Genomic DNA, 25,267 nt, shown 5'->3' with positions numbered 1-25,267 from the left:
TAAGCAGGGCTCCTCCCATTGACTCCAGATGGGTGGCAGTGGGTGGGAGAAATCCTTACCACACACTCAGCAGGAAGTCTCACTTCCAGATGCAGAGGGGAGGGAAGGGGAAGCTGAACCCAGGAAACAAGAGAAAATAGAGGCCCTACATGCTTCTAAGGGATCCAGAGGATCCATGCCTCCCTAGAACTCCCTCTAGTGGTCAGTCACCACTGTGTTTGCCTCTGCCTGAACTTTCAAGGTACCAGCCCTCATGTTCCCCAAAGAGGAATGGGGAACTCCTCATGCCCAGAAGACCCTCACAAGGATCTCCACATGTTCACACACTTCTGGTAGCTCTGCTCTGAGCCCTGTAAAAGCCATAGGTGTATCTCTACAGGTTATTGCAAGATAACTCGGGTGGCTACGAGTCCAACTGCCATCTCTGACATGTTGACCAATATCCGGTGGTTCCGGAAGTACAAACAGGTCCAGGTACACAGAAAAATTGTGACCCTGAAAGCAAGCACTTGAGGCCTGAGGCTCTAAGCCATACTGTAGACTGACCCATCCCAGGGAAAACCAAGACTCCAAGGTTGAGTTGGGCCAGGGTACTGGGGCTAGAACTCAAGAGGATGAAGGGAAAGCCCCATGAAAGGTGGGGAGCCCTCCTGAGTCCTTGAATTCAATGTGACCCCAGAAAGAGGTCAGGCTACCTCTTCTCTGCAGAGCATAGGATTACCAGTCCTTGGCCCATCCCTATCAGCAGGGCACTCCATGGTGTCATCAGAAGACAGTGGCAGGGCTGAGATGTCAGGATAGCCTCCAGAAAACCACTGGGAGCATTGTGCTAGAAAGAACGAGAGCATGCCAGCCCTCCATCTGGAAGGGCTGGAGCTTAATTATTTCCATGAGCTTTTCCCAATTTGCTTCCCATTTGAGTGGAAGTCATATCCAGACACTGCTGGACAACAGGCTGTGGTTTGGGTTAAGACAGCAATTCAACATCTTTCCTGTTGAGGAGCCAGACCAGTGCACTCACAGTCTCAGCAGCATCCTGGAGCACACAGAAGAATATCTGAAGCCCATCATGCCCCTGTTCACCTTCCCAGATACCAGGTATGATTGAGTCATTTTCTCTGAAGGCTCCCGGGGTGGGGGGCAGCCATCTTCCTCACACCAGGGGATGGGCGGCTGTCACCAGCTGAAGCTGGTAATAGAAGGAACCAGAGGCTGTTGCGCATGGGACTGAGTCCCACAGTCAGCAGTCTTCCTGGAGCCCACAGGCCAGGCCAGCTGGGAATAGCTGAAGGCCAGCTCCAACCTCACATCTGGAGACAGGAAAATGCCCATGTGACAGGCAGACATCCAGGGCTGGTTTCTGAGATTTCCCTCCACATGGAAACTTATCTCTGGGTGTTGTGGCCCTACTAAGGACAGGCATAAGTGCCTAGCTCTTCTGTGTGTTGTATAGGCAGGAGTCTCACTGCAGTCTGATGTGAGAGAACTAGCAAGTTCCAGAGGTCAGCCTCTGGCACGCATTTTGGGAGAAAAGAAGGCAGGTGACAGTAGAGGTGGGCATTCTTCTCCAGCAGCACGAGGGTATCCTGAGGTCCCCCTCTGTTGACACTGTGTGTCAGATGCAGAGATAGCCCTCAATGACAGCTGGGTGTGGTGGCACATAACTTTAATCCCAGCACTCAGGAAGCAGAAAGGTCTCTGAGTTTGCAGCCAGCCTGGTTTACATAGAGCACTGTGAGACAGTGGGGGCTACATGGTGAGACCGTGTCTTTAAACGGAAAAGCAAAACTGAAGTAGCAATCACGGGCGGAGGACTGGGCCGAGTGACACTCGTCTTTGAGTGTTTCCCTATGTTTCCTAAAGCCTGAACACAGTCACTCTGAATTTCAGAACTCAGATGCCAACTGCTGTGGGGGATGCAGGGAAAAATAAAGGCAAAGAGAAAGAAAGGAAAGTATCTCTCCCTTCAGGTAAGTGGCAAAGGACAGACAGACCCACAGGCCACTGCCGGTACCTCAGGACTCTGTGGTGGTACTCACCCTCCCATCACAGAAAGCCTGGGTGGGTCAGGAGTCACAAGTTCCACGCTCAAACAAGTCCTCCCTGGGCATGCTACACAGGACCCAAGGTTCCTCTCCTTGATGTCTCCTAGAACACAGTCACCCCAGGCTAGGTGGAAGGCCCTAGAAGAGTGGTTCTCAACCTTCCTAATGCTGTGACCTCGTGTTGTGATGACTCCCCAACCCTAAAATTATTCCTGTTACTACTTCATAACTGTAATTTTGCTAGTCCATGTAATGTAAATGTCTATGTTTTCCAATGCTCTTAGGCGACCCCTGTGAACCCATTGTTCAACTCCTGCCAAAGGGGTTGTGACTCACAAGTTGAAAAACACTGCTGCCCTACAAGGTTCTGGGCACTGAGACTAACAGCTCACTGAGAAAGATTATCACACAGTGGATCCATGCTGCCCTTTCCTGGCATACCATACCCATAAGCAAGAGCAGTGTGTTGTGCCCACTCTCACTGCCTTGACCAGACAATTGTCTGCTGGTGCTTCTGGGAAAGATGGGCATTGTTGCCCTGCGTTGGGGAGCTTACCAGAGGTAGCCATGGCAAAGGGCTCTGTCTCATCCACCCATGTGTGGTCTCTGCTGGTGGTCTTGTCTGGAGGGTACTTTTAGCACAACCCCCACTGTTTTTACTCCTACTGGGAAGACTGGGAGGATGCTCTCCCTGTGTGACTCCTGGCAGGAAGGTCAAGTGCAGGCCGTCCTGACTCGTGGCTACTTCTCTGATCTTACTAAAGACTGACTCCTTTAAAAGGCAATTTCCTATGTTAAATTTTGTCTCCTTTTCTATCGCCACAAAGAGTTGACAGATGGCAAAGGGGATGGCTCCTTGCTCCCTTCCCTCCCCCACCCCACACTCCCAGTCCCTCCCCTCAAAGCCCCAAGCTTTCAAGTTGAGTTGGCCAAATTGCCATGAGCCAGATGTAGCAAATACCCCAAGAACTGCAGATTGCAAACGTGTGAGGTCTAAATCAGGGTGAGGGGAGGTTGCGCAGAAGTACTGCAGCAACCGGAGAACTGAGTGCAGGTTTCATACTCTGTGGGCAAGCCAGTCAGTCCCTGTGGCCTCTCCCCTGAACTGAGTCTCGGTCTTGCACTGAACTCCCAGGATTAAAAATAGAGACAAAGAGTCACTGCTAGGTTTCAAGCAAACCTGTTCTTCTCGTTTTGAAAACTAAGAAAATCCAGTTGAAGCCCGATGGTGGCGCACGCCTTTAATCCCAGCACTCGGTGGCAGAGGCAGGAGGATCTCCGTGAGTTGGAGATGAGCTTGGTTCCAGGACAGCCAGGTCTACACAGAGAAACCTTGTCTTGAGAAAAAAGAAAGAAAGAAAGGGGGGAGAGAGAGATGGAGAGAAAGAATGAACAGATGGATGGATGGATGGATGGATGGATGGATGGATGGATGGATGGACAAACCCAGTTAGAGTGCTTGTGGCCCCACCTCTGGATACCAGCATAACTGCATGCAGAGTGGCAGTACCTATCAGTCAGTGGCCCACATCCATGGTCACAGAGAAGCTGCCAGTTGGGTCATGAGGGTGAGCCTTTCTTCCAGGACTCTCTGAAGAACTGACCTTTGAAAAGTCCTCTGGGAGGAGTTTTCTTCAGCCTGGATATTACACGGCCTACCTTAGGAGTTAGGTATCTTGAGATGTGGCATCCTATGTACCACTACCTAGAGACTCTGTCCAGTTCCATGTCTTAAACCATTACACAGGGGCTCTGTCCAGGTCCGTTGTCATAAACTTGATCTCACCATCAAAACCAGTGGCTGCCTCAGGGAGCCTAGCATGGCACTAATGCAGCCATGCCTCTGCAAGCTAGGCTGGGAACATACAGTCTTCCAGTGTATCTCCATGCCCGGAACAGCAGCCACCAGGCCAGTCATCCAGCCACAAAATCAGGGCTTGGGGTGATAAAGCCAAAGCTCCAGATCTGTCCCATCCTCAGAGCTGGTCTCTCCTGTGTCTGAGCTGCTGTCATTTCCATTCCACAGGGCAGCCTGACCCTGAGTACATAATCCTGATCGTGGACAAGCTCCTCCTAGAGCTTCCCCTCGAGGGACTCTCCGTGTTCAATGAGGTCACCTCCCTGTCACGAGATTTTTCTCTCCAGATGCTGTGGAACCGCCTCCACAAGGAGGAGTTAGGTGAGTAGTACCATAGCCACAGAAGTACTTAATTTTAAAATGGAAAAATTTAGATTACTTTTCAGATAAAAACACTGTTAACTCCCGTCAAAAAATAATGAGCAAGGCACTGGGGATGCAGCCCAGCGTGGTGTGCTTGACTAGCGTGTCCAAGGTACTGCGTTCCAAAGCCAACACTGAAAATGATTGCCAAGCATTTTCACATCTTACTTGGCCCTTACCCATTCAAAATCACTTCCAGAGTAGACAGACACTTGGTTCTGTGAACAGAAAGCCTGCCCATGTTTCATGAGTACTGATACCACAGCAAAGAAGAATCCCGCTGACACCCAGAATCATTTGGCTAGATGCTGTGGGGCAGCGAGACAAGGCAGGCCCTGAGCCGGGCACCTGTGAGACTGCAGGACGGTCCAGTCTGTGAAAGTCCTCCAAACTGCTTCTGGGGCATGAATTGGTGGTATTGATAATCTGTTCTAAACTCTCTGGCAGATACACACGTGCTCCTCATTACCCACCCAAATGTTTGGATTCCCAAATGAAACACACACACACACACACACAGCCTTTAAACAACACAATGGCTGGGCACTTCCAAACCTCCCCACAGCTAACATGCTCACCCCTCCAATATCCCCGAATTATTACTTATTAAAATCTATATTCTATCTTGGCCACCACGGACCCAGGCCTGCAGCCCTAATGGGCCATGATCCCCGACTCGTACATGTTGTCAGTGTCTAGGTCTCTCTGCCCTACACAATCCTGTTTCTAGCAGGGATTCAATCCTGGCTGACAGGAGCTGGGTGCCCTACGGGGCTTGAGCTAAGCCTGCAGCTCTGATTTCTAGCTTCTTATCCTTGGGGCTTTATCCATCCCTGTCCTGAGAGTGTCGTGTAGTATAGAGGTAGCCCTCGTAAGGCCTGATAGTGTCTTCTCCTTTCTTAGCAATGGCGATTCTCCTCTTCTTCCACGTTGGTCCTTTCCTGGGAAACTCAAAGTCCTCCCTCTGTCTCCCTGTCCCCAAGGGCAACTTTACTTACCAATTAGAGTCAGCTGGGGGCAGGGACCATCAGCATGTCATATGCAGACATTTGCATTCCCATGAAATTTGGGAACCCAATTAACATAATGTAAACAATAAACCAAATCCACAACAGGGGCATACTGACACTTTGGAATTCATGTCATACATCAACAAAAACAGAATTAAAGCTGAAAATGCAGCTCAGTAGTAGAGCATTCGCCCGGCACACACAAGGCTCTGGGTTCTAAAACCAGGACTGCAGAAGGGAAAGGTATTCAGTGCTCAGTAAATACCAAGTTAAGTCAAATAGCCTGCACATCTCCTGCCCCTCCAGATAAAACAGTAAGAGCCACACTCCTCCTTCCAACCACAAAGACAAAAAGCCAGGCAGAAAAGAGGAAACAAGGTACCAGCCAACCCAGGACAGTGGCACACACACCCCCGCCCCGCCCCCAATGCTTTTCTCTTTCTGTAGTCCTGGTTTTAGAACCCAGAGCCTTGTTTGAGTCACATGGTGATGTGGCATTGGCCACATCACCATGTGTTCTGAAAGTAGTGTTTAGGTAATTTTGCCAAACATGTGGGAGGGGAATGTGTGGCGTGACCGTTTGGCGGGCTCGGCTCCACCAGTCCATGGTGCGTGCGGGCTTCAGAATAGCCCACCATGTACCAATGTGTTTGCTAATCCAAGTAAAAGATGAATGATTGAATCGAACATTTTAAATAAATAATTAAATGAAGAGGTTCACCATTGTGAGTAGCAGAGAAGATGAAGAGGCGCAGGCTTTGCCCACTGTTGCTAGGAAAGCTGGTGTTGCTAGGAACAGCACACAAGAGAACCACTGGGGAGACAGTGGGGGAATGGTCATAAAAGCTACACGCTGCCGGGCAGTGGTGGTGCATGCCTTTAATTCCAGCACTTGGGAGGCAGAGGCAGGTGGATTTCTGAGTTCGAGGCCAGCCTGGTCTACATAGTGAGTTCCGGGACAGCCAGGGCTACACAGAGAAACCCTGTCTCGAAACCCCCCCCCCCAAAAAAAGCTGCATGCTGGCCCACAGGCAACCCATGCTCCCTCCTCTAGATCTTTACATAAGAGATGAGAAAGCACCTGTACCACTCCCCTTGACAGCCCAAACCTGGAAGCCACTGAACTGAAACACTCAGGGCCATGCTTTTACACAGTTGTGGAGACTTGATCTGACTGAGGGGTGGTGAGGGAGTGAAAAAAATGACCATACACATATATACAGAGAAAGAAGAAGAAGGGGAGAAAGAGATGGAGAGAAAGAAGAGAGAGGGGAGGGAGGGAGGGAGGGAGAGAAGCTGGGATTGGGTAGACTAGGCTCTCTAATGGAGAAGCCACAGGACTCTGGAAGTTCAGCATGTTTATTATATATGGTTGAACAAAGAGGCAGGATTATTGCATAAAGCTGGACAAGGAAGTGGGGTTATTACATATAGATAAGCAAAGAGGCAAAATTATTATATAGAAATAAACAAAATAGCTAATCTCTAGGAGTAGTCTGTGTTGGGGAGCAGTCTTTTTTTTTTTTTGGTTTTTCGAGACAGGGTTTCTCTGTATAGCCCGGGCTGTCCTGGAACTCACTCTGTAGACCAGGCTGGCCTCAAACTCAGAAATCCGCCTGCCTCTGCCTCCCGAGTGCTGGGATTAAAGGCGTGCGCCACCACCGCCCGGCTGGGAGCAGTCTTCTATAAAGAACTGGAGGGAGAAAGCCGTGGTGGACATTTTCTTCACACAATACCAACACTGCTGTTTTCCTCTGAGCCTTGGAGTGTGGGGTGGACTTCATCATTTTCCAATGGGTCTGAGCCTATGATGCTTGACATGGCCACACCCATGTCAACAGTATGCATGCATTAGGCCTTCCTCTGCTCCCCACAACTGAGCAGCCACTTGATGGTCCTTTGAACACCCACTTGGATGGAGGGGAACATGCCAGCATTGAGGAGACTGCGCCCAGGGAAAGACTCCAAAGAGGGCACACTACAGATGCCTTCCTTTTTATAAAACTCTGAGAAGATGCAAATTGATTTCCACTTAGAAAGCAAGTAAGTAGCTACTTGATGAGGATAAAGGTCTCCGGAAGTACAAGACTCAGGTGTACCTGAGGGCCTGTGTAAAGGTCAGCTCTGACACTGATAGAAGATCCATCAGAACCAAGCACCCTCCTAGTGTGTCCTGGAGAAGTGTCCCTGGAAAAGTGGGGATGGCAGAGAGCCATGCCTGTGCCTCAACCCCCATTCCCTGTGGAAGTCCCACCCTGGAGGGTGTAACAGGAGTGAAAGGGACGGGGTGGAGAAGGAGGAAGATGACCACAGCGGAGCATGGAGCTATTCGTGTGACAGCAGAAAGACCTACCCACTGGGGACAGCTCAGCATAGAAAAAAACACAGGCTCTGAGTCTGTGCAGAGATCCTGCAATGAGCAGGGGTGCAAATATCTATCTGGTGAGTTCTTTGTGCAGAACATGGTCAGAAATGGGTGCCTATAAGCCTTGGGGGCTGATCTTTTCTCAGGCGCTTTCCTTGGGCCTACAAAGCTTTGTGTTTTGACATGACAAAACGTAAAATCAATTGTTTTCACCACATCAGATTTGCAAAATTCAAAACTGAGCAACTGAGCAGCATCTGGTGCCCTTGCAGTATCATGTGCCTGCTGATGTTTCCAACCTGTCCCTGTCCTCCACAGAAGGCAGTGTGAAGAAAGAGACCAAGAGCAAGGACTTAAAGAAGAAACCTCCAGGAAAGAAGGGCTTGAAGGTAGGTGGGTGGGAGCCCAGGGACCCCATGCTCCTCTCAGCTGCTGTTCAGTCAGGCCCACCAGCTCTTCTGGGCCCCAGCTGGTGAGCCCAGGTGTTGACATCTCCATGTGTGTCACAGAGTACCATGATCCGGATCATCCCCCCGGAGTGCACCCTAATCGACTCAGACACCATCAAGTGTATCCTTTGATAACGGGGGCTTAGGGCCCTCTGGATTCTGCTTTGGCTCCAGTTTGTCCTTGACGCAGACTCAGTTGTTGTGGACCCTTATGATGAGGCCCGGGACAAAGGTAAGAACATCACACAGGCTCCCGGAATGTAGGCCAAGGCCACCCGGCCTTGTGCCGGCTGCTCTCATGGCTGTATGGAAATCACCTCAAGTGGCCTTGGAGCCTTGGGTCTGAGTACAAGTGGAGCACCTTGGCATTCTAAATACTCTGATTCACTGGGGCCGCCTCCTCCCCTCAAATCCCCCCTCCCTGCCCCTTCCTTCTCTTCCTACTGTTTATCCTTCTCTACCAATTCCTCCAACTGAAGAAGAAAGGATTCCTACCTGTGCTTAAAACCCACTATGTTCCAGCCCAATGGCACAGGAGCCCATCCCCCATGCCTTGATGTGGAAGTCACAGCCTCTTTCAATTCTTCCTGCAGACATACTGAGACCTGTCTTAGTAACCCAGGAAATCTTGGAAAAGTACCGAGACTCATTTGCTGCACGTTGGATAGGGTTCCTGGGAAGCAGCCACTTTCCAAGGTTGGGTCCTGAGTCTTCAAACGCTGATTAGAGAGGCTGGTGCCCACGTGTGACACCTTCCCTGCTGGCTAGGTCTGTCCTATAGAGCCCAGGGCACAGCACTAGGCAAAAGATACTGTTAGAGTCTCAGGGTCACTCACCCACACATGATCTGCCCCAGGTAACCTCAGATCTCCTCAGGTAGAGTAGGGTTATACACTGGCCCCTGTGGGCATGCATTCTGTCATCCCTATCTTTTAGTGTGGATGGACCTGGAGCAGGAGGGGCCAAGCCAGTTGGTACAGGGGCATGGAGGTACAGGAGTGAGCCTGTGCAGGGCTAGGGGTGGAGGTCAGAGCTGGTGATGAAGACCATACCTACTCCCTGTCTCCCATATTAGAGGTGCTATAATACTTACCAGAGCCAGCTCCACTGGCATGAGATGTATGTTTTTTCCTAGACCAGCTCATCCCTGGGGGTGGGGGTAAGGGTCCATCTGAGGCCAGCTGTACACTGGGAAAACAAAAATAATTTGGGCCGCACAGCGGAATAAAGGGTTTAGTTAGTGCAGGTGGCAGGGGACATTCCCTGCTGGAAGGAGGGGCTGCAGGTGCATTCCCCTAGGCAAGATATGATGTGATCATACCCACCTGCTGTTTTCACCCTGTGCAGCCAGGCTGACTGGGAGCAGGTACTGGACAGCTGCAGAGGCTTTTTCTTCTACGGGATGGAGACCTTCCTGTCCCACCTGGAAGTAGAAAGACTGGTAGCCATGGATCTGCAAGGTGATGCCCCTCCCCCACAACAGCCCCAGCCAGGGCCTGCAGGCACCTATGGGATCCTAGGGAGGAAAGCAGGACTGCTGCTACTGCTGCTTGATCTGGAGTCTAGGACAATGCTTCAGGAAGCCATAGCCCCCTCCCCTAACCTGTGCTCTATCTGAAAACTGTCCCCACACTCCATTTCCAGGGCAACCCTCTTGGTTGCCCTCAGCACCTCCTTATATGCAGAAGAGCCCTGTTCGGATTGCCAGATTCCCACAGATGAGCATCAGACGTGAGGTGTCACCTCAAAGGACTAGGCTAAAAGAACCGTGTAGAACCTTCCCAATCTGAACATGGGTGTTCAGGAGTCTTGATCTTTCTGTGCATCTACTAACACCAGGCCCAGGGCTATCATGGAAGTGCTATGCGCAGACATCCCAGGGACTAAAGGGGTTCAGAAGCCAAGTAGAGGGCACCACAGGTGGGAAGTGACCTAGGCTAAGTTCAGAACGAAATACCATGTGACATGTTGAGTATGGTGTGCTTACAAGCACCTTTGCCAGGAGGGCCATGCTGACACAGCACCCATAACACACAGCACACAGTAGGCTCAGTGTTCAGACATTTGGAGAGTATGTTGCAGTGTGGTGGTCTTTGTGCTCCACAGTCATCTCAGCGCCGGGCCATAGGCCTTCTGGTGTGTCTGTGTTTCTCTAAGGTTGCCCAAGGTCCTTTTCCTCACTGTAGGAGGACGCTTTTGTTGGACTGCTCAGGGCCAGCCACCATGCACAGTCAATGGATAATAAGCCTTTTCTATATCTCAGAGATGTCATTTCCTCCCTCGTGAGGCATGTGGCCCCTTGCCCAGTTATGTAGAAACTGTTTGGTTGCTCTCTCCACACCGAGGCCACAGTCTCTTTCCATGCTGACCAGGTCTGTTTCATCAGCTGGTAGCCCTGGGCACACACCAGTCGTACATGAGCGAATTGAGCAAAACCCCATTATCAGAAGCACAGGTGGACATTTGGCCTACAGGAACAGTTGCCAAAGCTCATCTCACCTCTGTGCCCATGGAGGTCCTGTAGATAGTCACACCAGGACGACATATCACCACTTGTTTCAGTAAGCATTCCTGTCTAGGGTGGCCCACTCAACCCAAAGTACTCGTGACCATCTTACATCTGCAGCAAGCTGAGGTGTAATAAGCTTGGTCAGCTTCCAAGGCCCTCTAATGTGCATAGTTCCTTTGGCCGGCCCATCTTTGGGGCCAGCTTCTCATACCACCCCCACGGGGATACACCAAGGTTCCTTCTCTCTCTTGGCACCAGTATGGAATGTCAGAAGCTTCCATAAATGATGAAGGAGCAGAGCTCTCTATGCTAGGAACTATTAGAAGTGGCCCAAGTAGGTTGTTTCCCGTTTCCTATGTGTGATCAATGGGTACCTGAAAGAACCTGTTGAAAGTCTAAGCATCAGGTTGATTTGTCAAAGTGCAGCTCTCATGGGGATCTGGTAATGGCGTGGGTGACTACTGAAGAGCCTCACTGTGTCCTGCAGAATGCCAGATGATGGTCCTGCTGGACTTGACAAGGTCCTCTCAGAGCCGGAAGCGGAAGGTAGAGAATTCAGAGGGCCAGAGGTACCTACTGTTCTTGTTGTGTCATCAGGAGCCTATGGACTGGGAAGGGGGTGTTATGAGCAAATGCCAATAGAGCTTACCCTAAGGACTGGTGGACTACCAGGGTGGTCTGGCCAGCACCTTCTACCTAATGGTACCAACTCCCACTGTGGGCTCCATGCTAGGCCTGGGAGCTGCCACTAGACTGAGTTGACAATACTTAAAAATGCTATTTCCTGTTAAGTAACATTTAACTTTTGTGGGTGAGATTCAGAACTATAAAGGCCCTGGCCCACACATGCAGTCCAGCAGCTGATGCAGGGAAGGATGGAGGGAGCACCGTCAGCCCCTGGGTGCCAGTCCCTGTATCTCTACAGTGTATCACAGCGGTCCTTGGAGAATCCCATCGAGACTGCCATCCTTCTGAGTCTGATAGGGGTTGAGAGCATTGTCAACAACCAGTGGCCCACACACCTGAAAGACAACTCGCTGAGAGCCACCATCCTGTGGGATAGTGAGTAGGCATCCTGGCTATCCCAAAGTCTTTTGGGGCTTTTGCTAGAAGCCTTCCAAGGGTGTCTGTAGCCCATCTGAAGGGACTTTTCTCTCCCCCATCCACCCCCAGACCTGTTAGCAATTGGCAAGCCACTTGGGAAAACAGTTCGTCTCGTGCATAGGCTACAAAATGAAACAGGTAGCCAAGGTAAGGTAGAGACTGCCCAACCATTTGCTTGTCTGTACAAGTCCCTGGGGTTACATTGTACTCTGTGGTTCTCAGGGATAGGGTGTCCCCACTTTAGGAGAGAGAAAGAGTGGGAGAGTGAAGGAAAGGGGAGGGGTGAAGGAGGAAAAAAGGAAGGAAGGAAGGAGGGAGGGAAAGGGAGGGAGGAAGGGAGGGAAAAGGGAGGGAGGGAGGGAAAGAAGGAGGGAGGAAGAGAGGGAAAGGGAGAGAGGAAGGGAGGGAAAGAGGAAGGGAAGGAGGGAAGAAGGGAGGGAGGGAGGGAGGGAGGGAGGGAGGGAGGGAGGGAGGGAGGGAGGAAAGGGAGTGCATGAGCCAGCAAGCACTGTCCTTGTGGAGAAGCCAATGTAGTCTTCTCAGCCTCTGGGTAAGCTGGAGTTGAACAAGAACAGAGAGGAGCCTAGCCTTTAGCTCACCACAAACACACATGGGGGGGGGGGATGGGAGAGGGGGAAGGAGGAAGGGAAGGAGGGGGAATGTGGAAGAGAAAGAGGGAGGGAGAGCAAGTGAAAGAGCTCAGCTGTACTCTCTTTGAAAAGATGGGGAGATCTCGGTGATCCCTGAGCTGTCCCTCTGCCCAGAGGGACGACTTTGGTGAGTTGGCCACCTAGGCTACCCAGTCCATGAGCCCCATGGGGCCTCCTAGTCTTCCTCAACCAAGACAAGAAAACCTTCAGGAAGGGGAACTCCCAGACTGAGGGTGATGCCAGAGCCAGGAAGACCCTCCAACTTGTATCTCCTGTCCCTGTGAAATGTCTGACAGCCTTCTAGCTTCAGGGGTTAAGCTTCAGGCAGGGTTGCAGGGTGTGTGTGCCTGTTCTAGATGAGACAAACTCCACCTACTCATCCTTCAAAACAAACCTTGTGCCAAGATGTGCCAGCTGCAGTGAAGGACTTTGCAGATAAATTTCATATGAGGGATACTAGGGTAAAAAAAAAATCAGATAAAACTCTAGCTAATTGCATTTAGGAATGTGCTAAAGTGAAACTGTACCATAATTCAGAAAGATTTATCCTGGGAGGATTTAAAATCGAGAAATCCGAAATACATTCAATACAACTCAGTATGAGATTAACTTTTGAAAAATCACGGGCTTCCCCAGTACCTGGAATGTAGTTGCAGGGGTGGGGGCAGGGAGTTGAGTATGTAAATGAGTATGAATGAATGAATGAATGAATGAATGAATGAATGAATGAATGAAGAGTGAATACGTGGGTGAGTGAATGGACGAACTCCGGTGTTCATGAGTGAACCAGTTAGTTGAGGGGAGAATTAAGTGGGTAAGTGATCAAGTGAGTAGGTGAAAGAGTGGGGGGTGAATGAATGAATGGACATGTGAGGTGGTGAAGTGAATGGATAAATTTGTGAGAGCAAGTGACTGAGCAGCCTAGTAAAGGAAGAGGGACTGGAGACTAAGTAGACAAAGGTGGTGATGTCTGCCTCCTCCCTAACAAACCAGAAAAGGGACTAGGCATGGCTCCATCCAGCTCCCTCTGCTAACACAGAGTGGGCTAGCACGTTTTGTTTTGTTTTTGTTTTTTTTGCCATAAATGGAGAAAGGGCCTCATGACAACTGCCATCAGTGTTGGCCCTCCAGTTCCTGTCAGCACAGAGGAGCCCAAGCTGAAGCAATCAGCGTGTGCTTGGGAAGAAAGGACCCCAATGATGCTTATCCCTGTGGGTTGTCCCACCCAGGGCAGGGGTGCCTCTGGGCATCACAGAGGGAGTTATGATGCCAGTCTCCAGCCTTCAGATGTCTCATGGAGTCTGGTGAAGGTAGACAGATGGAGACTGGTCCTGACCATAGTTCTATCCTGGTGCTGTCACTGACAACCCACTGACAGCCACATAGCCAGCCCCCAATAGTTTCCACACCTTGTCTACACTGAGGAACAGGAAGCAACAGGGCTGTTGTGGTCAGGCTGCAGGGAGAACTCATGGCCCCCTGTAGCCAGAAGCACCAACCTGCTCCCCAGTGCGCCCCTCTCCCTGGCATCATGCCCTTGGTAAAACTGGTCATCTGGCAGGACCCAGGCTACTGACAGAGAGTTCTGGGATTCATAGGTTGTGTCTATGCTCCACAGATGAGAGCCCCCAGACCTTCAAGGATGAGCCGTTGTCTGAGTTACGACTTCACCACTTTGAGTCACTCGCCATTTCACTCAACTGGGTTCTGTATGGTCTGCCCCACCAAGCCATTGTGTGAGCTAAACCCTGGAGTCTTTGTGAAGCCACCCTCCCTAGCTCTACCCCTCCGGGATTCCTCCCCACTTTCTGGGGTTCCCCCCAGCCTTGACACAGCCAGATATCTGTCTTTCTGTTCACAATACATAACCCCAAGAAGACAGCTCTTGCTGGGTATAGCACCTAGGCTCTTGCTAATTCTTGTTAGCCTGCAAGTATGTTTTTCCTTTCAGTATTTTAGTAAACAACAAAACAAAGTGTGTGGTGTGTTTCTGGAAGTTCAGGACAGGAGCTGGGACTTCTGGCTAGGATCACTAGCACACTCTGACTCCATCAAAGCTGACAGGAGCCTGTTATCCTTAAGTGATCCCAGATGCATCACATTCGCCCCACACTCTGGAGATGCTTGTAACCCTCCTGTCCCCTGTCTCCTGGCTGCTGTGTCAGGACTCTTGGGGGGTGGAGAGAAGACCTGTCTCCTATGTGATCCTTCTGCATTTCCAACCAGGCTTTTCTCTGATATGGCAGTCAAGGGTGACCTACAAGGCCCTGGAGGTCCCTCTAAGACATGGACTACAAAGTTCAGGTGTACATCCTCTTTGCCCATTCTGGCTCCCTGGCCAGGAGAGGGGGAGAGCAAAGAGCAGTCGACAGGGCAGGAGCTTGGAGTCCCAGTGTGCTTCATAGCTTCCCTGACTGCCTGCTGCCTCTGCTAAGGGGTCAGGGTGGGGCTATTTCCTATTCTCTCTCCTAGTGACACAACACTCTGAAGACCAGAGGATCATTTCATATCATGGTTCTGGTAGCCCAGGGGATTGTGTCTGGCAATGGCCTTCTTGCTGATAGAGTTCTGTGTCCCAAGATGCTACAGGCATCTGACGGTGAGCAGCAGGGAGTATCCCTCACCAGTCTCTGTTCTTCCTCTTACAAAGCCATGAGGATCCAGCCATAGGTCTACACACCATGACTTTGATAAATCTCAGTCACTTCCCAAGCTGGGCCCCAAACATCCACTTTCTTACACCCAACAATAGGCACTGGCTTTGGATACAGCTCTTGGGGTGGGGGTGCTCAGATCATCTCAGTTGTGAGGCTTTTCCTGTGTTCTGAACTAGACCTGTGAAATCAAGGGATGGAGATCCACCAGTGTGAGACAGCTATTTCTTGTCCTAAGCCTGGTGGGGCCCAGAGCTGGCTCCACAGAACTAGAATCAGATGAGTAGCCCTGGGGAACATGGCACCTGAGGAAATGACAGGGACTGAAAGAGGCATTCTTGACAGCTGAGTGCATCTTCAGAGTAGTGCCCCCTTGTGCTACTGGCTTAGTCAGGGTTTCTATTCCTGCACAAAACATCATGACCAAGAAGCAAGTTGAGGAGGAAAGGGTTTATTCAGCTTACACTTCCAAATTGTTGTTCATCACCAAAGAAAGTCAGGACTGGAACTCAAGCAGGTCAGGAAGCAGGAGCTGATGCAGAGGCCATGGAGGGATGTTACTTACTGGCTTGCTTCCCCTGGCTTACTCAGCTTGCTTTCTTATAGAATCTAAGGCTACCAGCCCAGGGATGTCACCACCCACAAGGGGCCCTCCCACCCTTGATCACTAATTGAGAAAATGCCTTACAGCTGGATCTCATGGAGGCATTTCCTCAAAGGAGGCTCCTTTCTCTGTGATAACTCCAGCTTGTGTCAAGTTGACACATAAAACCAGCCAGTACAGCTACTGTGCTCTCACCTTTCCCTGCTGGTGGGCACTGAGGGACTGATGCCAAAGCTTCCTAGATCAGGCCATGTAGCAAAAAAAAAAAAAAATGTTGTTTTCTAAAGCACAAATTAATACTGACTGTACTAGCTGAAGGAAAATGATGCCGACAGTGTTACAGAACACTGCTGTCATGCCAGGAGACGTTTATACAAAACAAAACTTGCATCCAGCGTCCCTTAGCCCGAGCGTAGTCTTGGATATTTCTTTATCCCAAGAAAGTGGAGCTTCGTCCCCCACTCCCACCCCATAGGTACGCCCGAGCATTTAGATCAGCCTTGTTCATGGTAGTCAAACACCAGAAACAGCACAAATGTCCCTCAGTGAACAGAAGACAGCATTCCTTGTAACACCACAGTGTGGACCAGTGCCCCTTCACCATGATAAAGAACTTAGGCTGATTCAGGCTCACAGTCCTGCTTCTAGCCTGTGAAGAGGCAGCGCAGCATGGCAAAGCCTATGACAAGCAGAACTGCTTGCTTTATAGCCAGGAGGCAAAACAGGAGCGAGGCCAGGGTCCCACAAACCGTTTCAAGTTCCCACCCCCAAGACCTAAAGAATCCTTCTGCAGCTGGGCCCAGTCTCCTGCAGCAACACTGGGGACCAAGCTTTTGACTTATGGGCTTTGAAGAATACTCCAGAGCTGAACCATAGCACTTATTCTTGTATTAAAACAAAACAAAATACACAACCCTCTACCCCAAAAAAGCCATCAACAGAGCCATCTAGATGGACCTGGAGGGTCCCTGCTTAGAAATAAAAGCCACTGTTGAAAGTTACATGATTTCATTATGAAACATTCTCAAATGGCAAAGTGTAGAAACAAGTAGCGCCAGGGCATAGAGCAGGGCTGGGGACAGTAGCAAGGACACTGTATCCTGACCATTCTGCCCATTCTGCATCCTGACTCTGGCAGTGACACCCACCCACACAGGAGACAGTATTGCAGAGCTACGCACAGGCAGAAGCATGGCAACCTTACCAACACTTGGGACTCCTATCACAGTCTCTCTTCTGTTTCTAACCATTCTGCAAAATGTCACCACTCGAGGAGGAGGAGGGGGAGGGACTGGAGGCCCTTTATCCTGGAAGTTGGGATTCAAAGAAAAGAGCAGACAGCAGCAAATCCCAGAGGGGAACGTAGGAGAACAACGAGGTCCCTGCTGGAGGCTGGCTCTCTTTCACGCCCTGCCCCCTCTCCTGGCCCACAGTCCTGTGCTCTCTTCCATCAGCTGGTAAAGCAAGGGTCATGTCCGCACAGTCCTGAGATTTTAGGACACTAAATCTGACACCTGAGATGGTGGCCCAAGCCTGGCAGGCGGGTAGCAAGATCCACCATGGTGGACAATGTGACACCGCACAGCCTGACAAGCTGCACAGAATGTTGTGGTTTGTTACAAACTGTTGAATTGTGGGATTTTTCTTTTTTGCCTGAACACACCAACAGTACAATCATAGGTAGGGTGCACTGCACACTGTTTTTCTGACTTCAGAGAATCTACCTGAAACAGAAATACGTCAAATAAACATCTTCCACTGTGTCTGGAGAGTTATGTGTGAATTGCCTCTGTTTTGTCTCCCCCCCCCCTTTAAAACATATATTGCATACTTGTTCCAGAATTAAAAAAAAAAAACACAAAACTAACTAATCACCAAGGGATAAATTCAAATCAGAGCAGTACTGGAAATATGAGCTTTCTTCTACGAAGATGTTGGCACTCACCCAAACAACACGAATAAAAGCTTCTGGAAATATTTCATCTGCAGCATCACATTCTTCACCTCACACCGCGTCTGCTCATGTGAGAAATATTAAACAGCGAGTGCTATTCCATGTATCAAAAGCGTTAAAATAACTTTCTGAATTATGTCCCGGCAACATAACAAATCACATTATCAATTAGCTCCTGCGGCAGAAGTGGCATTCTGTAATATATTCAAGCATGAAAAAATTGCATAGGTGAAATTTATGTAACCCTAAAAACTATGAGGAGAAAAAAGATTGCTTGGGATTTATTGGTCATAATGGGAGACAGGATGTAATTCCAGCGGTGGATGGCCTCTGAGTGAGGCACCTAGCCCTGCCTCTTAAGATGCCTCGCCTGAAGGCAATAGACAAGACGGGGAGTCAGGGGGCATCAGGCACAAGGGTGATGGCTGCTGTCCACGTCAAGCCTGGACTTCCCTGATGTCAGGTGACCCTGCAAAGGTGGGTAAGATGGGGATGGGGCCACCTGCAGGTTGCTGTCATCTCTAAGCCATCACAGAGGGAGAGAAGCCACACTGGGTGGTCTTCACCTCCATCTTGAGCATGTCACTTAACTTCATCTTCTCCTCTGGGAAACGCCAGGGGGAGCAGGAGCCAGGACTTCCCTGTCTAGGGCTAGGAGAAGTAGGGGCCAAAGATCTGACCCCTTCTATCCCCTTGACAATGGTAAACCATGTTGTCACATAGCCTCTAGCCCATGACCCACTAGGGATGCTCTGTAAGTGTCTACAGCAGGTCAGCCACCTCTATCATAGCTGGTCAGTTAGCGTCTTAAAAATAAAGTCTGTTCTCTTTAAGTGGTGAAATTTTCCAATTTTTTTAAAAAAAGATTTTGGTTGGCTGTTTATTTTTAAAATGTGGAACATAAAAGACGTGTGTATAAAATCTCAAAGTCCATAGAAAAGCTGCACCACGGCTTGGTGGGTGTGTTCCTCCCACCATCTTCTCATTTCCCCCAGACTCATCACAGCAGGAGGTGAAGTATATTGCATCTGACAGGTTTTTAACCAAAATCCCATTTAAAACATCCTTTCCTTCCCATTGGTGGCAGCCCAAGCTGGGAACAGGCCAGAGGTCTCTGGCAAGGCCCCTCTGTGGATTCTGCAGCCCTTATCGTTTATAGACTAGATCCCAGTACCTAGGGCTCTCTAGACATGGAGCCTGGGGCTCTCTGGTGGACCACCTACCTCAGGGACAGGGGGACATGAGGGGTTGTGGAGACCAGTCAACTGGACTAGAGCCTGGGCAGAAACACAGATAGGCTCAGTCCCATCTCAGCAGCCAGCTCCCTTGTGCCTGGTGCCCTTGCTTACACTCCTTGTCCTTTCCCTTTGCCCAGGGAAGCTTGAGAGGCAAAGCTGGAAGCCTTCCTCTGGCATGTTTTGACGAGGTTTGGAGCAAGGCCTTTGAAGAACAGTCTCTGTTCTGCCCCTATTCACGCAGGGGCCACATCACCAAAGCAGGGATTCACATACTGCACCAACATGTCTCAGCATTTCTCATGAAACACTCCAGAACATCATTCCAGGGAGGTTACCCTGCTTAGGGTAGCACCCAGATGGGGGCCCTGGCCCCCCATTCTCATTGTCTGCCCAGCCTTAAGCTACTATCTGCCACACAGGAAACCATAGCCTCTTCTGCCCAGGTCTCTGGTTCTCCCAGGGCCATTGCATGTAACACACAGAGCAGCTGCCAGAATTTTGGGGGGTTCTCTCAGTAGTCCCTGGAATTCCAAAGCAAGGCTCTCCAATTTCCCCATCGGCCAGATTGCCCATCTTCCCAGAAGCATACCTCCCCTGGCTATCCTGCACACCATGCCTCCTCCTGCCCAGGCAATCCAAGCAGTGAAGTTATGGCCGAAGCTAAGGTAGCCTCCAGCTGGTCTGGATTAAGGAATTAGGCAGGTTAATAAAACTAAAATGTTCACAGAAGCTTGTATATAAATTTCTATTAAGTTGCCTTGTCCAGTATTGGTCCTGTAATAGTTTAATTTCTGTATTAAATAATTAAAACCCTATTTTCAATTGCTGTGAACAATTGTTTTCCTTAATGATCTCCCTAGAGCAGCCAGTAATTTTATATCTTGTAAAAATGATTAAATAGCATCATTATCCCATATCTCTGAAATATAACTCAGCAACTCCCAGAAAGGCCATTTGTATTCAATTAATGCTCCCTCGCAATAAGCCAGCACAATATTACTCTGTGCCACACATAACCCCTCCGTACTCTCGTTTTATTATGACGATGATGAAGAGAGAAACAACCGGTTTAATTATCCCATTTCCAACAGAGAAATCAATTTCAGGACGTCTTCGCCCCTTACAAGAGAGGCTGCCCGGCCCCAGGGAAGGGCAGAGCAGAAAGGTACATTCAGGTGGCTGCTGCAAGCTTGATAGAGGGTCCTTGGGGACACAGACACAGGGAGCTGACCCCAGTGGGACACCAAGGTTGCCTTCCTCTGTGACCTTAGAGACTACCCTTCTCTGTGGTCAAGGTCGGCAGCCTTTCCACTGCATGCTACCCTCAGGTTTCCTGGCTCTCTTCCACCCGTACAACACCAGGGCCTGATAACCTCCAGAGTAGGAATCTGAGAGACCCCAGGGCCATGGGACTTCCAAAGGACAGCCTCATTCATTCGCTCTCTGGGACGGACAGCCACCCCTTGCTTCTTAGATCTTGCTCAAGGTCCTGTGGGGGTTTATTGCCACACAGAGCCTTGGCTTTCTTGGTCAGGGCAATCAAGTGATGCTCCCTGCTTCGCTATTCAATCACCACAGTGCTGTGACCGACCAGTGTAGTCTAATCATCTGACATTTTTATCACAAATCACAGAGGCCCGAGGAACGACTAGATTAATATCCCGATGCCATCGGCTAATGGCCGAGATAGAGCTGATGACCAAATTACAGGGAGTTCTTAAATGTCCTTATTATAGATTTTAATCTTTGTGACAAGAGGTGAGACATAGTGCTGCCATGACTTGAAGAAAGCTGTCACCCTCTGCCTGGTGTCCCACCCCCACTGTCTTTGATGTGAACCAGGCCTGGTGAGGGGGATGGAAAGGCTGGTGATCTGAGCAGAGACCAGGGGTGACCAATCATGCCTGAGTTCTACAGCTGGAGCCCAGAATGGAGCCTTCTGGGGGCTGCCAGCAAGTCTGACCCAGTAGAAGGTGGTGCAGGGTAGGTAGGTTTGTGTGGGAATTTTTAAGGGCTTCAGTTTAAGACTTTTCCTGAGCAGCTCAATTCCTGAATGTCCTGCCCATTTTGGTGAGCTTGGATCCCAGACCCGAAACCTTAATGATGGGCAGTGTGTGGAGAGGTAGCTTGACCCTAGCACCTGAATGCCTGTCTTCTGCTATCATTCTAGTATTTCTGGGAAGCTGGGTAGTGTGTTTGCTGTGACAAGGACAGAGCAGAGGCTCTTAGGGTCCCTGAGCTGCAATCTTGCTCTGCAGATTGTAGAAAAAATGGGATGCAGGAGATTCCTCAGTAGTAGGACCTTTTATGCTTAGAGAGTACATATCCATGCTTCCTAATATGTCTGACAACAGCTGTGGCCATTCTACCAAGTTCCCTGCAAAGGTATGTCCCTTTCTACAGGCTGAAACAAAACCTAATGGCTGGAGCTTAGCAGCTACTTTGTGCAGTGAGACAGAACTTACACAAGGAGGAGGATGGAGTCACAGTGAGGAACCTGGGTATCTGAGGCTCCACCCTAAGTGTCTCACTAAGGATGGTAGAAGGATAGTATTCTACCTCATTGCATCACTGACTAGAACCCTGAAGACAGCCCAGGCCCAAGAGAAGGGCCTCGCCTTCCTTTCTGTGTTTGTCCAGCTCCAAAGTCACTTGATGGCGGGTTATGTGTATGGCTTCAGCTGAGGATTCTACCCAGATGAGAATAGAGAGGAGAGGATGAGTGTGTCAGAGCTAGCTGGGCTGTGGAGAAGGGGGTGTGTCAGAGCTAGCTGGGCTGTGGAGAAGGGGGTGTGTCAGAGCTAGCTGGGCTGTGGAGAAGGGGGTGTGTCAGAGCTAGCTGGGCTATGGAGAAGGCCCAAGCCAGAGAAGTCTGGATCTCTGCTCCATTGTTCTGGTGTTCTGCTCTAGCAACCATTCAACTCCCTGTCTCCCCACTCCACTGAGTGGAAAACCAGGAGAGATGCTAAGCACTACAGCAACCAGGAAAAGATGTCCTCAAGTCCCGAGGAGCACAGACTGAAGCTAACAGGAACCCCAGAACACCCCCTACCACCAGTTTAGGCCCTTTGCCTCCAGGAGTTAACTAGGGTGCTTCCCCATTTTCTGTCTGCAGGTCTGGTGGTTCGTGGTTTCTGAATGAGTGAAGGAGATGCTGTCCCATAATTCCCTGTATCACTAAGAAGAAGGACTGAGGTTGAGCAACAAGGTACCTCCCATAACACAGGGCATAGTCACTAGATTCACAGCAGGGGCTGAGTGGACACTGGGAACCTGTTGGGGTAGCCAGGATGGAGGGTGAGGCAGACTCTCCAAGCATTCAGCATTGAAAGATTTCTTAGTTTTCTTTCTGTTGCTGTTATAAACATCATGACCAAAAGCAACTTGAGGAAGAAACGACTTTATTTCATCTTATATCTTAAGTCACACTCCATCACTGAGAGGAATCAGGGCAGGAAATCTGAAGGTAGAAACTAAGCAGAGGCCATGGGGGAAAGCTACTTACTGGCTTGCTCCTCATGGCTTGCTCAGCCTGCTTTCTGATATACGCTGGCAGCACCCACAGTGTGCTGGGCCCACCCACATCTGTCATCAATCAGGAAAATGTTCTATAGACACATCCATAGGACAATTTGATGGATGCATTTTCTCAATTGAGGTTCTGTCTTCCCTAGCTTGTGCCAAAGTGACAACAAAGCAAACCAACAACAGCAACAACAGTAACAGCAGCAGCAGCAACAGCAACAGCAGCAACAACAGCAACAACAACAGCAATAGCAGCAGCAGCAACAAGAAAACTTAACCGGTGGCAGTGGCACACGCCTTTAATCCCAACATTTAGGAGGCAGAGGCAGATAGATCTCTGAATTCAAGGCCAGCCAGCCTGGTCTACAGACTTCCAGGACAGCCAGATCTATTCAGAGAAACCGTGTCTTGAAAACAAAGAAACAAATAAAAACTTGAAAACTCATCAGTGCTTAAGGTCTTTACTGAAAGTTTAGAAAATCCTCAAGACGGGCAAGGCAAGAATGAAAGACCCTGTATGCATTCCATCTATATCAACTCTGTGTGTTTGCACTAAGAGACAGTGGGGGAACTTGAGCACTGGAAGGAATCTGAACTCGAGAGGCTGCAGTAAGTCTGTGTTGGCTTTCAGTATTCAATGTTTGGCTTAAAGATCCCACAAATTTGCCTCCAAATCAGAAGCACTTTGCTGACAACCATACTAACTCCCTAATGCAAAACCACCCAGTGCTGCAAACTGTTTCTATCTCTCCTACAGAGCACAGGGAAGAATCTTGCCAGACCCAGAGAGAAAGCGAGAGATTGCTCATCATGGGCAGTGGCAGGAATCCATTCAGTTTGGCCAGGGAGGCCACCCAAAGGAAAAGTCTTTGAAGAATAAAAACAGTGGTGGAAAGCTGGGGTCAAAGCCAGCTTTGAGGAACTCAGGAGTTTGCAGTTAGAGTGTATTAGTCACCACTTTACTGCTGTGACAGAACATCATGATCAAGACAACTTGTAGAAAGAAGGGTTCATTTGGCGTGTGGTCTCAGAGGAATAAGAAGCTGTCATGGTGAGGAAGCATGGAAGCAGGCAGCAATCACGAGGCAGAAGCTGAGAGCTCACATTTTGAACCACAATCAGAAAGCAAAGATAATTATAGATACACAGGGAACGTCACAAGGCTTTGAGGTTTCAAAGACAGATCTAAGAGACAGTGACAGATCTACTTCCACCAGCAAGGCCACACCTCCTGAACTTTTCAAACAGCAGCAATGGGGACTAGGTGTTCAAATGTCCAAGACTATGGGGACTTCTCATTCATTCAAACTACTACGCTGGACACCTATGAGATGGCCCATGGAGAAATCAGTGGTGATATGTAGAGATGCCGACCTGTCTCACATTTCAGGCCAGTGTTTGTAGCACTGCAGACCAAACTGTCCGCCCCTCTTAACTGTTGTCCCTCTTGCTGCTGATGCCCCCTGCATTTTGCTTTTCCCTTTTCCCAAAGTCCTTTTGCTAACGTCGGATCCAGGGCTTCCTTTTGTTTCAGTTGGGCGTGGTTTGGTTTTGTCATCCCAGAGATCAAATCAAATTTGCACATGATAAAGTGTCCTATCACTAAGCTACGCCGGTCCTTAACTTCTTGACATAGGTTCTGCTATGTAGTTCACGCTAGCTTGAAACTCTCAGTCCTTCTGCCTCTACCTCTTGGGTGCAACAATTGCAAGCTACCATCCTTGACTCTACAATTACTATACTACCATGCTGATCCCCACACAGTGTGGGATTTAATCATTGTGGCTTTTTAATTTGCTTTTTTAAAAATTTGCTAGACCCTTGTTGTTGCTGTCTTGTATATAATTTGAGCGTTTATTTTCATCTTAGACACTGGGAACATCCCTCTCCATTTCCCAGTTGTATTAGGTCCCACTTGTGTGTTTACCCTAAGTACACCAGGACTTTGCCGACATCTCCATGTTTTGTTGTTGCTTGTTTTCTGCTTGCATAATCTATAAAAGAGAAAACTGGGCTCTGATGCAGAAGTTTGTCTCTCTGAGCTATGGGGATTGACAGCATGCTACTCAACCAAGTGTTAAAGTAGGGTGGTGCCAGGCCTGCCTTGGGGTCTCTGTGGTGGGCAGGCATAGCTTAATTCTCACTAACACACAAGCAGCTAAGGTCAGAAACAGTACTAGAGCGGGGGCTTCTGCCTCTCCTCCTGAGGGGAATCTCTTATCCAGCAAGCCGACCAGTCCTCTGTGGTCTTTCTCATACATGAAGATTCAGGACCACGCTGACATCGGTGTGCAGAGCACCAGTGCAGGGAGCCAGGCACCAGCCAAGTGTCAGTGACTGATGGGTGGTCCAGCATGCAGGGCAGCTGGCGAGGGAAACTGCTGCCCTAGGGCCTGGCTTCCTAAAAAAAGTCAGAGCTTCGTAACTTAAGGAGTCAGGGTGTTAGGGTGGCACTGGGGTTTGGCTGCTCAGTTTCTTGCTATTCTGTTTATTTCAGGTGTGAAGAGGGGTTGGTTGCATTGTCAGGCTAGCTCTTCACTGCCACCTGGAGGCCACATTTGGAATGACTTCTGGCCTCTCTACCGTGATGGGCCATGCTGAGGTTGTGCTGTGAAACCTGGATCTCAGCAAGGGATGCTGCTGCTGATAGGCTCAAAGCCTGTGGGAAGTTTGGACCGGCCTGGCCAGAAAAGCAATGTAACAAGAGGTGCTGCCAGCCATCGGGCCAGTACATCAGGCTTGAACACTGGGTCCCCTAGTTCAGACTGCCTCCTTCTGAGATCTCTGCTCAGGGCCTAGCTACCACCTTCCTCCAAGGTCAGTGGTTGCTGATGCAGAAGCCTCACCACCTAACTGAAAAGTATTGACAGAGTCAGCTGACACCAGCTTGTGGCCAGCAAGCCTGGGAACTGTGAACAGCAAAACACCCTCAAAACTGC

The 25,267-nt window shown here is 49.7% G+C and overlaps 1 protein-coding gene across 1 annotated transcript in view; it reads left to right on the top strand.

Annotated features, from left to right (window-relative positions):
• The window catches only part of Cfap46 (cilia and flagella associated protein 46), a 79,800-nt gene extending 65,707 nt beyond the window's left edge, over positions 1-14,093 (top strand). The window contains exons 47-59 of the mRNA XM_028787187.1: positions 380-474; positions 1,001-1,098; positions 1,891-1,970; positions 4,072-4,224; positions 7,960-8,030; positions 8,151-8,211; positions 8,287-8,322; positions 8,684-8,786; positions 9,438-9,550; positions 11,087-11,168; positions 11,525-11,661; positions 11,773-11,850; positions 13,972-14,093. Coding sequence (XP_028643020.1) covers positions 380-474; positions 1,001-1,098; positions 1,891-1,970; positions 4,072-4,224; positions 7,960-8,030; positions 8,151-8,211; positions 8,287-8,322; positions 8,684-8,786; positions 9,438-9,550; positions 11,087-11,168; positions 11,525-11,661; positions 11,773-11,850; positions 13,972-14,093 — 1,229 coding nt within the window. The remainder of the gene's footprint in view (positions 1-379; positions 475-1,000; positions 1,099-1,890; positions 1,971-4,071; positions 4,225-7,959; positions 8,031-8,150; positions 8,212-8,286; positions 8,323-8,683; positions 8,787-9,437; positions 9,551-11,086; positions 11,169-11,524; positions 11,662-11,772; positions 11,851-13,971) is intronic.
• Positions 14,094-25,267: the final 11,174 nt, after the last annotated feature.

The sequence above is a fragment of the Grammomys surdaster genome, unplaced genomic scaffold, assembly GCF_004785775.1.
Source record: "Grammomys surdaster isolate TR1022 unplaced genomic scaffold, NIH_TR_1.0 125612, whole genome shotgun sequence".
Taxonomy (NCBI): domain Eukaryota; kingdom Metazoa; phylum Chordata; class Mammalia; order Rodentia; family Muridae; genus Grammomys; species Grammomys surdaster.
The sequence above is the reverse complement of the archived record's forward strand: the minus strand, read 5'-3'. Positions and strand labels throughout refer to the sequence as shown.